Source organism: Protopterus annectens, chromosome 4.part0 (assembly GCF_019279795.1).
Source record: "Protopterus annectens isolate FY-2018-M chromosome 4.part0, PAN1.0, whole genome shotgun sequence".
NCBI classification, from domain to species: domain Eukaryota; kingdom Metazoa; phylum Chordata; order Ceratodontiformes; family Protopteridae; genus Protopterus; species Protopterus annectens.
Window position 1 is genome coordinate 1,620,223,404 of NC_056733.1, and position 14,231 is coordinate 1,620,237,634.

Below are 14,231 nucleotides of genomic sequence, written 5' to 3' on the forward strand. Positions count from 1 at the left end.
GACCTAATCACTCTGATCAGGGGTTCACATCCCCCTCCTGATAAAAGGCCTAGACAGGATGCAGACTCTGACTCATCTGACCAGGTGTCCATTTCTTCAGATTCATCCTCAGACCTAGGATATTCTTTACCCCCTTATGAGGATTCTGACGCTGAGGAATCAATTCCATCAGCCTCTCCGCCTGAGGAGTACTCTTTTGGGAAACCTTACATACCATGAGGAAGCATTTCCATTGGGAAGGCCAGGATTACTCAGAATCCAAGAAAAGGCTCTGAGATTTCCTTTTATTACCTCAACACAGACCCCTTGCTATTCTGCCAGTGTTGGACATTGTGGATGATGTGTATACTGAATCCAGCTTAAATCCTGATTCCTTACTTCCAGCCCCAGTTAAACCTGACCGATACTACAGAGTCCCTGAATCTCACAAATTTTTGTATAAAAGCCCAGTTGCTGACCCTGAAACTATATCTCGGGGACCTAAAGGAGTTAAGGCCTCATCAGCAAAGAATCCAGTTCCCTCGGACAGAGATGCATTAGACAGATGGGGAAAGAAAGTATATACATCTGCAACTTTAGCAATGAGAGCCTTAAATTGCCAATTTCATATGTTAAAATTTCAGCAATTTCTGATGTCTCAGTTGAAACAAAAAATGCTTCCAGATTCAGACCCTCCTAACATTAAAGAAATGCAGGATTTATTGCATGCTGCTGAACAAGTGGGAAAACAAAATTTGCAATGTGGTTTTTGATTCTTTAGAGGCCTCTGCAGCAGTTACAGGCTCTGTCATTAGAAGGCATGCTTGGTTAAAAGAACATATGTTACCAGATCATGTTAAAGCAAAATTATTGGATGCACCTTTGCAGCAGGATGTGTTATTTGGAGTTAAGGCAGAGGAGGTATTAAAGAAAATGGAGGATAAGGCAAAATCTATGCAAACAGTGAAGGATTTCTTACAGGTTCAGCCTCCTCGATTTAGCAGAAATTGGCCAACAAAGAATTGGTCCTTTCCAGTTACAGACAGACCTCAAAGGGGCAGATACAGATGTCCAAGAGGTAGAGGTCAACCACAAGGTCCTTACAGGCCTCGACAATGGGGTGCACCAGGCCAGAAAGAAGGGGAAGACAGGCCCCAACCATATAAAAAGCAGCCCCAATGACTTCCCACTACAGCTGCCAAACAGCTGTCTCTTGGCAGCCCCCTTGGGAGGAAAACTGGCACTTTTCTATCACAATTGGCAAATGATCACCAAAGACAAATGGGTTCTCAACATTGTATCTCAAGGTTACAGGTTCCACTTTCACACTCTGCCAAGGTTAAAAGGAATGCCAAATCTGCCAAAAAATCAATGGACAGATGCTCAAAAACATATTTCAGCACTCCTAGACATGAGAGCTATTCAAAAGGTACCACCACCACAGGACCAAGGACAAGGATTTTACTCAAGACTCTTTCTGGTGCCCAGAAAAGACCAAGCCTGGAGGCCCATTCTGGATCTTTCTTCTCTAAACACTTACCTGGATGTTCCGAAATTCAAAATGTTGACACTACAGCAGCTTCTTCCCATGCTGGGCAAGAAAGCTTGGCTCGTGACCTTGGACCTTAAGGAGGCATACCTGCATGTCCCTATAATTGCAGAAGATACCTCAGATTCATAGCTGGTTCAATGCACTATCAATTATCTGCACTGCCCTTTGGCTTATCTACTGCGCCCAGAGTCTTCACAAATTGCCTGGCACCAGTAATTGCATTTTGCAGACAGAAAGGAATTCAAATTTATCCGTACCTGGACGGCCGCCTGATTCAAGCAGAGAGCAAGGACATTCTTCTAAAGCATCTGGCGTTTGTAAAAAAACTTAAGTTGCCTGGGGTACACAGTAAACGAAAATAAATCAAAACTAGTGCCCTCACAAGAGATAATATTCCTGGGTGCCAGCTTGAACACAACGGCCCAGATGGCTGAGCTCACGCCAGACAAGCAAGGACAATTGACTCAATACTTTCAGTTGATGGCAACAAAGACCCAACTCCCTGCAAGAAAAATTCTGCAGGCCTTGGGTTACATGGCATCTTGCATACTACTAATTCCATATGCCAGACTGCATATGAGGAAACTACAATGGTACCTAAAGAGTGTATGGTCTCAACACTGTCAAAATTTGGAAACCGTTATACCACTAACTCCTTGCCTTCAACAGGAGTTTTGATGGTGGGCTCAAGCTTGTCACCTCAACAAAGGGACAGCCTTTTACTCAACCCACAGCCAGGCAAACACTGACAACAGATGCATCGGATTACGCCTGGGGAGCACATGTGGCAGGAAAATGTATTCAGGGCAAGTGGCCCGCAGAACAAAGGCATCTTCACATCAATCAAAAAGAGATGCTAGCTGTACAAAATGCCCTTATAGCTTTCAAGGATCTGCTGCATCCAGGACAACTACTACTAAAGACAGACAACACCACAGTTATGTGGTGCATAAACAAGCAAGGGGCCACTCACTCCTACCCCCTCTGCAGACAAGCCATGACCTTGTGGAACACAGCTCTAAACTGTCAAGTTCATCTGCAAGCACAATTACTGCCAGGAGAGAAAAACACACTGGCAGACGACTTAAGCAGAAACATTATGGATCCCCACGAATGGGAATGGAATCCATAAATATTCATAATGATAACACAGAAATGGGGGAGCCCAGATATAGATCCATTTGCATCCCCAATGAACTACCAGCTACAGAAATTCTGCACAAGGAATTACCATCCACAAGCATGGAAAGTGGATGCCCTCTCATTCAGCTGGAAAAACCTATAAGTATACGCTTTCCCACCACTACCTCTCCTTCCAAAGGTACTCATAAAAGCCAGACAAAAAGAGCCAAAGATGATCCTGATTGCACCAGATTGGCCACGACAACACTGGTACCCAATCTTAATTTAGCACAAGGATCACCCTGGATTTTGCCTCAAATCCCACATCTGCTGACTCAGCACAACAATCGGATACTCCACAGCTCAGCTAAAGACCTTAAACCTAGATGCATGGAAGATTCCTTAGTAAAGCAAGCAATGCCTCTCTCCAAAGCTGTTATGGATGTCATTCTGGAGGCCAGAAGGCCTAGAACCAGGAAAGCCTATTCAGATAAATGGAAGAGATTCTGTGCCTGGAACCAGGCTCACAACCTTGACGCTCTTGTCCCAAACATTCCTCAGATACTACAGTACTTAACTGAGATGCTGGACAAAGGCCTCTCCTTTTCATCCATCAAGATCCACGCCTCTGCCATCTCTGCTCATTACAGCATGGATCCACCAATTTTCTCTAATCCTTTGCTAAAACAGTGCCTCAGAGGGGCTAAAAACGTAAGACTACCCCGTAGAGCACCTACTCCAACTTGGGACCTCAACTTTGTTTTGGAAAAATTAACTTTACCTCATTTTGAGCCAGCTAGCACAGCAGAATTAAAATATATTTCTTGGAAAACTGTTCTGCTCCTGGCAATAACATCAGCACGAAGAGTTTCAGAATTACAGGCACTAATGGCAGTGGAACCTTTCCTCATTTTCCACCAGGACAGGGTGTCTTTAAGAACTAACCCTACGTTGATGCCAAAGGTGGTATCAAGTGTGGCTCTAAACCAAACTATTCACTTGCCAAATTTTTATCCAAAACCACAGAATAAAGGGGAGAGACTACTGCATTCTTTGGACATTCATAGGCAGTTACGCTTCTACTTGGACAAAACCAAAGCTTTCAGAAAATCTGAGCAATTATTGGTAGTATATGCTGCGGGAGCACAGGGAAAAGCCATTTCAAAACAGACTATATCAAAATGGATAGGACATTGCATACATTTTTGCTATACACACCATGGGAAACCTGTACCTAGCAGCATTAGATCTCACTCCACTAGGGCAACAGCCACTTCAACTGCCTACCTCAGAGGAGTACCTACCAAGGATATTTTGGAAGCAGCAACATGAGTTCTGTGCATACCTTCACCAAGCATTACCATCTGCCTCTTTACTCTAAATCCAGAGCTGGCTTCGCCACTGCAGTGCTGCAGGGCCTAGTAGCCACCCCTAATGCCTTATAGAACCAGCCTCCCTACTTCAGCTTTGGGATTCTACCCAAGTGTAATGACTGCAGTAGTGTAACATGATGAACATAGTACAGTTTTGTACCTACCATAAATATAGATGTTCGAGTGTAGACACTGCTGCAGTCCAGGTTACCTTCCCTCCTTCCCCTCTTACTTGCTGGTACGCACCCATGTCTTCTACCCTTTACTACCTATGGGGAGTATTTGCTGGTAACTGAAAGTTGTTGTTTGCTTTTCTTATGTATGTTTTATTAGCAATATAAATTGCCTACCTATTTGGGGGCACCTGACATTTGGGGCAAGAAAAACTGAAGAAAATGGCGTCAGCTGCATCTTTTATACCCCTGCCGCACTGACGTCAGGGAGGAGGCGACAGCAACCGACGCTGGACCAAGATTTTGGAACTCAGGCCGACTGGGGAACCGCCTGACGGCAGGATAACCCAAGTGTAATGACTGCAGCAGTGTCTACACTCGAACATCTACATTTATGGTAGGTACTGCGGGGGTGGTGCTGCAGTAGCATTGTCCCGTTCGATTCTCAGCTAGAGTGTCTTCTGTGTGAAGGCATACGTGAATGGGGCATACCTTCGTTGAAGGTTGTGCATTAGGGCTGGTAACCCGGTACGTAAAAATCCACTACCAAACATTAGCGGACCGGAGTTCCGCTGTGGCGACCCCTAACCGGGAAAAGCCAAAAGACACAAACAAACAAAACTGTACTTTTTTCTGTGTTGCAGTTCATATTTATCAAGCCATTAATGGTATAATTTTGTTTTGCTGCTTTGGGCATTTGGATTGCACTTGCAAATAAAGGTGATGTTTACTGAATTTTGCATTATTATTAATATCTGTGTGGTTTCTTTCAATTTCTAAAGCTGTGATGTGTTGTGTTTGTGTATGATAGGACAGTTGGATGATTAACTTTGAAAATGTGTTAAATTTACAGTAAAACTTCCTGTTTGGACATGTTTTTAACCATTAAGTTGTTGTGAAAAGTTGTTATCAAGACATTTTCCCACTCCTGCTCAAGAAAATTTATTTTTTCTTCTGTGAGTAGGGCAAATGAGGGTCTCACCCTTGGCTCCAAATGGCTTAGCTATTCCCTCTGTGATACAAGTTCATGTTAATCAGTGGTCTAGTTAGTTAACTAGTTTGGATAAATACCAAATAATTCTGAAACCTCAGTGTATGATGAATGATGGAAGCTATTCTGTCTGCAGACGTCTTCTTCTGAAAAGTACTAGATGAATCTCATTCTTGCACATGTGTAACCTGTGCTACAGTTTCTGATTCTGTGTGTAGTAGACCTGATTTCTGCAAGTCTGTATTTAGGTTAATGACTTGAATAAATAAGATTTTCATCCAACTGCTCATTCCTTGACATTTTTTTGAGATTGCTGTATTGACAGAAATTCACTCTTTATGCACGATATCTGCAAAGAAATCGTAATACTCTTAAGAGTTTGTGAGTTCAGGGCTTAACAGCAGGTATATGAACGTATGAAATTGCCCAGCACTTCATAGCCTAAAGTGCAAGTAATAGAACCTTGTTCATATGTAGAAGGGAAAGCTGTTACCATAAATCAGTATGGTTCATAGAATGTTTTATGATGACATGATTCCTCCTACATGGCATTCTTCTTCTTTCATCAGTGCTGAAGGAAAGTTTTGGTTTGATTCCTCAGTGGAATTGTTTTAATAAATGGAACAGCCTGGTTGCAAGTTACACTCCTTTTTCTCCCTCCCTCTTACTTTTGCCATTGCTACACTTGATGCAGAATGTCAAGTGAAAAAATGTATTTCTGTATTTAACATTGTTACTGGCGTATAGGTGGACTAGTCCAGTGACTGTTTTTGGCCATGATTCAAGTCATTTGCTTGTGACAAATGCAGAGTTATGTTGTGTAGATAATTTGATAAAAAAGAACAATGTATACAGAGTAAGTTATAAAGATAGAGAGCATATTAAAAGTATTTACAAAAAATAGTGTTCCCTAATGTAATGGACATTTCCTAAAAGAGATATTAGAGAGGTGATTGATATTCACTGTTTCTTAAATTTTAACCTGTGTTTGTTAGAACTTCATCCATTTTGTTAAGTACATTGTGATAAAGCACAGTAATAAAAATTGAGCTGAGGTCTTACCAGAAACATTGAAGTTGTATCAAATTGTATTTTGTCCCGATTGTCTGACCTACACACTGTCTATTTTAATACTCGAAAATGTTCTAGACGCTGTTTCATGCGTGTAATTGCTATGCTTGCAGAGCATTATGTGCATCTAGGCCGTACAAAAGGTGTTCCAGGTAAAAGTAAAACAGAGCAAAAAGTATTGATAACACAAGTATATAAAACGAGAAGAGTCTGGGGATCTGAAGCAAACTACTGTATCCGCATGTAGTGCATAATGTAATATGCCATGGAGACATTTCAAGACCTAGGATGTTAGGCAGTGAGCATCTTAAAATTCTTTGTTGTGTAATTCTTTAGAAGCAGCCAAACGGTTATTTTTTTATTGTTTTTTTTAGGTCAATTTAACTTTAGAGAAGAAGGTAGTTGGTGTTTGGGTACGAATTCCATGTGAAGGTAACATTGGAAGCTGTGTTTACAAAGACGTGTGCAGTATTCTTGATGATGTCATCCCACCAGGACAAGACTGCCCTGAACCTTTATTTGCTTATGGGATCCCTTGTCATTGCCCCTTTAAAATGGTGAGTAATGTTCATTACACAGACAAGACTGTAAATTGCTAAAGAGCTTTTGAAGGAAAAAATTAGTTATTTTTATTTCTCTGACATAAGTAGACAGGAGTCACAGGCCCATTCTTAGTGGTGAACACCCCTCCCCCTTACAGGTCACAGACAATTCCAGAGTAACCTGTGGACAGCCACCACTATCCACTAAGTTTACAAGGCAAAGGGGAAAGTGGAAGTAGGTTGCCAGGTGTTTTTTCTGTATTATATATGGATGTACTCGCACCTACAGGCAACATAGAGTCCCTGGTCCCCCTACTGCATGTCTTTGCAATGTGGAAGAACACCCAAATAATACCCACATGAACACAGGGAGGACATGTATACTAAACACAGAAGGAACCCCGCCAAGAACCAAACTGGAGAACCTCTTGCTGTGAGGCGTCAGTGCTACCCATTACGCCACTGTGCCACTCCAGGTGTGAACTGCTGCAGTAGGAAGTCGATGTCTTTGTTAATGTACATTCCTTAATGTGCATTTTGCTGTGCAGGTATGAACTAATTCATAACAAATCTCATATTAAAGGAACACATTGTGTGTTAAAGCTTTAACCATATACGTGACTGTACACAAATAATAACAGCAAAAATAACCAGCATTAACAGTAATGTTACTGCAAGGTATCGCCATCAAGTTGTGTCGATAATGTCCTTGAAGTATGATGTCTCTCAGAGAGTTTTTCAAGTATTTGAGATGCTGACATTTATTGTAGTATAAGGGAAGACTGCATGTTTCTAATTTTCGGATTATGTTACCATTGTTAAACAGTTATGTAATTTCACTTTATTTGCAGTTTCTGTTTTTTGGTAAATTAAAACAGACTACAGTATAACTTTAAATAAATAAAAAATGCTAACAACATGTATAACATTAAAGCTGTCAGCTGCTACACATGACAGTTCTACTATGTTTCTGTTTCCTGCGTTTGTGCCCTTCTATAAAGCTGGTATCTGACAGTGTCTTATTTAAAGAAAGATGGCATAGACTGATGTTCATCCTATTAATCACTGCTGCAGTAGCCTTAACTATATGGGATGTTCTTTGTGTTTCACTATTGCAGTCATCACATTTGGGTTATCTGCTTGCAGGTAGCCCTCAGTCGGCCTGATTATCAAAGTCTTGGGTCCTGTGTCGGTTGCTGTCTCTTCTTCCATGACGGTAGGTAGTCAGGGGTATAAAGCATGCAGCCGACACTATTTTATCAGTCTTTCTTGCCGTGCAGTGCCTGAAGCAGAAGCCGTTCGCAAGTGCCGGTCGGCCGACTCCTGAAATTTTTGTTTTCGAGTTTCAGATCCAAAGTCTTCAACTAAGCTAAGTACCCCATAGGGGATCCTTTTTTGCTCTAAACCAATGTCAGTAAAAGTTAACAATTGTATTTCTAGTGGAAAGCAAATACCTCATAAAGATTTTCATTCGTACTGCATTCTTGCCTAGGCCCAGACCACGACGTACCTCGCTGTTTTGTGCCTTATTCAAACCTCGAACTATTCGTCTGTTCATTTTCACATCTAAATATTTTGGTACTCGGTTCAATTATCCAGAAATGGCTTCGGTAAGCCACCCGACTACTGACATTCCGAAAAAACGCAAAGATAAAGACAGAGACAGACCGCATAGGTCCAAAGCTGCCGACAACGTTTCTCCTAAGCTAGTCGTCAGTTCACTGGTACTCCGTGAGGTGCTTTCGCAGCCCCTGATACCCGCTAATTCAGATTCGCAGGCCTCTACTGAGACCCATTCGGAGTCCAGTATGCCATGAGATGCTTCTTCAGTTGTGGAACCTGCGGATGTCTCTACCTTGGATGGGTCCGGAGCCACTGTGCAGGCACTGGCTTCGAAGGGTGTATTCAGGCCTACTGACTTGCATATTAAACCAATGCCATCTTCTTCTTCAAGGCTTAAAACTCGATCGATGCCTAGAAAACCGATGCCCAGATCGCATGGTCAGGCCCCTATGCCTAAAAAACAAATAAGAATCGCTGAAGACCTTATTACTCTAATCAGGGGAAGCCACCCTTCTCCCTCTAAGAGACCTAGGACTGATTTTCCTTCTGATTAGGATTCTGAAATTTCTGTTTTCTCTGATGACCAGGAGTTGCCCTTATCTACCTATGAGGATTCTGATGCAGAGGACTCCATTCCCTCTGCTTCCCCTCCAGAGGATTTCTCTTTTGGTAAAACCTTGCATACTCTTAGGGAGCATTTCCGCTGGGAAAACCAGGATTACTCTTGACTCCAAAAAAAGGCTTAGAGAATTCTTACTCCTACCTCAACACAGGCCTTTAGCTATCCCTTCTGTACTGGACATTGTAGATGATGCTTTCTCAGAATCTAGCCTGGCCCCTGACACTTTACCTCCAACACCCAGAAAACCTGACAGGTATTACAGGGTACCTGACTCTCACAAGTTCCTCTTTAAGAACCCTACTGCGAATCTGGACACCATTTCACAGGGACCCAAAGGCATTAAAGCTACTACTGCCAAAAACCCTGCCCCCTCTGATAGAGATTCCAGGGCCCTGGATAGATGGGGTAAGAAGGTATAAACTTCTGCAACTTTGGCCATTAGGGCTTTAAACTGCCAGTTTCATATGTTAACGTATCAGCAGCATATTATTGGATTGCTTAAACAGAAAATGATGTTGATTCCTGGCTGTGCTGAAAATAAAAAATTACAGGATTTAATGCGTTCTGCTGAGCAGGTTGGAAAACATACTTTGCAATGTGGTTTTGATTCTTTAGAGGCATCTTGCAGGGCTGCTGTCACTGGGTCTGTACTTGGAAGGCATGCTTGGCTTAAGGAGCAATCTTTGCCAGATCATGTTAAAGCTAAATTACTGGATGCTCCCTTAAACCAAGACCACCTGTTTGTTAACAAAGCAGAAGAAGTACTTAAAAAGATGGAGGAAAAAGCTAAATCTGTGCAAACTGTTAAAGATTTCCTACAAGTACAGTCTCCCAGATTTAGTAGGCATTGGCCTACTAAGAATTGGTCCTTTCCTGCCTCTTCCAGGCCGTCTCAGTCCAAACCCAGAACCAGCAGAACACCCAGGCTTCAGTCCCAAGGTCCTCACAGACCTAAGCAGTGGGGGGCTCCCACTTCCAAAGCTGGGAGTAGTAAGACACCCCCATGGTAAACCGTCACAATGACTTAAATTTAAACCTTCCAAGCCCTGCTCAACTGACTGTTCCTTTATGGGGAAAGATCGCCCTGCATGCAAAAAAACTGGAAACTCATTACTCAAGACAAATGGTTTTTAAATATAGTTTTCCCAAGGATACAGATTCCACTTCTACTCCTTACCAACCCCAAACGGTTGGCCAGAACTACCCCCAAACCAGTGGGCAGAGGCTCAAAAGCAAGTTCTTTCTTCTAAGCATCAGGGCTATTCAACCTGTCCCAGAAGAAGAATGGGGGCAAGGTTTCTACTCAAGACTTTTTCTGGTACCCAGGAAAGACAATTTCTGGTTCTATCCTGGACCTGTCTGTACTAAACACTTTTTGGGAAATCCCAAAATTCAAAATGCTAACTCTACATCAGCTGCTTCCCATGCTGGGGAAAAAATGCCTAGCTGGCAACACTGGATTTAAAGGAAGCCTACCTGCACATCCCAATAAGGGAATCTTGCAGAAGATACCTACGCTTGAGCAGGCTAAATGCACTATCAGTTCTCTGCACTACCCTTTGGCTTATTTACTGCGCCCAGGATATTCACAAAGTGCCTAGCTCCAGTCATTGCATTTTGCAGACAAAGAATTATTCAAATATTCCCATTCCTAGACGATTGTCTAATTCAGGCAGAAAGCCAGGACATACTATTACATCATCTGGCATTTGTAAAGAAATTGCTAACTTCTCTGAGGTGCACTATAAACGAAAAGAAGTCACATCTAGTACCCTGCCAACAAATTGTATTCCTGGGAACAAGCTTGAATACATCTTCCCAGATGGCCTGCCTCACGCCAGAGAAACAAGTTCATTTGACAGCCTACTTCAAACTACTGGCCACAAAGACCCAGCTATCTGCAAGGAAAATACCGCAAGCCCTGGGGTTCATGGCCTCTTGCATTCTACTAATTCCATATGCAAGACTGCATATGAGGAAACTACAATGGTATCTAAAAAGCCTATGCTGTCAACATTCTCAGGACCTAGAATCAATGATTCCTATCATACCTTGTCAAAAAATAGAGTTCCTTTGGTGGTCAAAGGCCTGCCACCTAAACAAGGGACTGCCATTCACTCTACCTCCTGACACCCAACCCCTAACAACAGAAGCATCAGACTATGCATGGGGGGCTCACTTGGCAGGGCGGTGCATTCAGGGCAAATGGAACCAGAGTCAAATGCACCTGCATATCAGTCAAAAAGAAATGTTAGCTGCACAGAATGCTCTGACAGCCTTTAAGGACCACATTCTTCCAGGACAATTATTGGTAAGGATTGACAACACCACGGTTATGTGGTACATAAACAAGCAGGGGGGAACCCGCTCATACCCTTTCTGCAGACTAGCCATTGCTCTGTGGAACACAGCCTAGAGCTACCAAGCGCAACTACAAGCTCAATTCCTGCCAGGCAAGCTAAGTACACTGGCAGACGACCTAAGGAGAAATCTCATGGACCTGCACGAGTGGAAACTGGAACCAAAGATATTCAACATGTTAAGAAACAAATGAGGGAGCCCAGAGATGGACGTGTTTGCCTCCCCTCAGAACGACCAATTGGACAAATTCTCCACAAGGACTCCCCATAGACAAGCTTGGAAAATGGATGCCCTGTCCTTCACCTGGAAAAACCTATTAGTTTATGCCTTTCCCCCTCTACCTCTCCTCTCCAAAGTGCTACTAAAGATCAAACAGGACAAACCAAGGAGCATACTGATTGCACCAGACTGGCCACGCCAACATTCGTACCCCCTCTTGCACAGTGTGTCACTGCTGGAACCATGGCACCTGCCTCAGACCTCTGCCCTGCTGTCCCAGCAGGAAGGCCAGATTCTGCACCCACAGCTTCAAACTCTGAACCTTGCAGCCTGGCTAATTACCTCATCTCTCCATTGCCATCCCTCAGTAAGCAAGTGATGGATGTCATTATGGCAGCAAGGAGGCCTAGTACTAGAAAATCCTATTCTGAAAAATGGAAAAGATTCTGGGGATGGGCACAGCAGTGCCCAGTTTACCTCAGATTCTTCAATACTTAACTGAGATGCTTCACAAGGGCCTTTCTTTTTCTTCCATCAAAATTCAGGCCTCTGCCATTTCAGCACATTATAATACAGAACCACCCCCTCTTCTCTCATCCAAGCAATTCCTCAGAGGGGCCAAAAACCTAAGACCACCCAGGAGAGCCCCTACTCCAGCCTGGGACCGTAACTTTGTATTGGAAAAGCTCACTCTGCCTCCCTTTGAGCCAGCTGCAAACGCAGAGTTGAAATTCCTTTCTTGGAAAACAGCCTTCCTTCTAGCCATCACTTCAGCAAGAAGAGTGTCTGAATTACAGGCCCTCATGGCAGTGGAGCCTTTTATCATCTTTCATGCGGACAGGGTTTCCCTCAGGACCAATCCTTCCTTTATGCTCAAGGTGGTATCCAGTGTGGCCCTTAATCAGTCCATTCATTTGCCAACCTTCTTTTCTAATCCACAGAACAAAGGAAAATGAATACTGCACTCCTTGGACATGCACAGACAACTTGGATTTCACTTGGACAGGACTAAACCTCTCAGGACATCTGAACAGCTGATGGTTGCATTTGTTGCAGGGGCAAGGCCATTTCTAAGCAAACCATTTCTAAGTGGATAGGCCATTGCATTCATTTCTCCTATAAGCACCATGGAAAACCTACCCCACAGGAGATAAGACCTCATTCCACCAGGGCTGCATCTACCGCTACAACCTTTCTTAGAGGTGTCCCTACCAAGGACATCCTAGAAGCTGCTACCTGGAGTTCTGTGCATACCTTCATCAAGCATTACCACTTGCCAATTTTTTCTAAATCCAGAGTGGTCTTTGCCACTGCAATCTTGCAGGGCCTTATAGCTGGTCCTTATGCTATATAATGGCCTCCTACCATCCTTAGCTTTGGGAATCTGCCCAAATGTGATGATTGCAACAGTAAAACACGAAGCACATAGTACAGTTGTGTACACTTACCATAAATGTAGATGTTTGAGTGTATTCACTGTTGCAGTCCTGGTTACCCTCCCTCCAGCCCCCTGACTTCTATTGACTATATGTCTATTCTTGTTTACTATGCTTAAAGCTTTCTGGTGTATTTGCTTTTTGTTGGAGGTGTAACCTTGTATATAATTGCTTCCCATTATGGGGGCACCTGATATCTGGGGCAAGAAAAACTGATAAAATGGGGTCGGCTGTATGCTTTATACCCCTGACTACCTGACGTCATGGAAGAAGAGACAGCAACCGATGCAGGACCCAAGACTTTGATAATCAGGCCGACTGAGGGCTACCTGCAAGCAGATAACCCAAATGTGATGACTGCAACAGTGAATACACTCTAACATCTACATTTATGGTAAGTGTACGCAACTGTACTTTCTATCATGTCAAGAATATAACAGCAAGCCAGCATCCTAAGCTTCATGGCACCTTCCATATGCCTAAATTATCTGGCAGGTCAAGCTGAGCTGACTAAAAGGCAAGTTTGGGGCAGAAGCTGTCCAGAACGTTACTGTTGCCAAAGAGTATGCTCCCCCGAGCCTTTCCAGGATTGACTGTCTGCTTATGCTTTCCTTTGCCTGGCAGATAAGTACCCTTTGGGGGAAGAACTTCCATTTTGCTAATTTTGTTGATGTATTACTTTCCTCTCCGGGAAAGTTTTATTTTAAAGCAAGAAGTGCTGTGTTTTATTGGAGTGGAATTTAACTATAACTTATTTTTAAACAGAGCACTTTTTTTCAGTTTAAAAGTGGTGTAAAATAACTGAAAACATTTCTTTCTCAGAAGAAATGCTGTTTTTTGTGGGGCTGGCATAGTGGGGTTTTTTTACTGTTTTTCTGTCAAAAAAGTAACTTTTTTGGACTGGCAGTGATTACCAGCAATTAATTGCTGCTAGTCTTCCCTGGGAAATGGGCACCATTTTCGGCTTGATTATGGAACAGACTACCGGTCCCACAGATGGTCTTTCTTCCACCCACAAAATGAAAACATTAATCAAACAGCCCCTGCCATCATAACGGGCTACCAGATTGCTTAACCTGCAGGTGGGTGACTTTGTTGTGGCCATTTGTTGCATCTCGGACAACTCATCTTTAGCCCTGGATCCATCTGGTATAGCAGCTACAGCCACAATGGACCAGGGGTTTACCACGTCCCCTGAGTGGGCAAGAGAGACACTCTTGTTGGTCC

The 14,231-nt window shown here is 43.1% G+C and overlaps 1 protein-coding gene across 1 annotated transcript in view; it reads left to right on the top strand.

Annotated features, from left to right (window-relative positions):
* The window catches only part of GM2A (GM2 ganglioside activator), a 191,085-nt gene that overhangs the window by 121,957 nt on the left and 54,897 nt on the right, over positions 1–14,231 (top strand). The window contains exon 3 of the mRNA XM_044069405.1: positions 6,636–6,818. Coding sequence (XP_043925340.1) covers positions 6,636–6,818 — 183 coding nt within the window. The remainder of the gene's footprint in view (positions 1–6,635; positions 6,819–14,231) is intronic.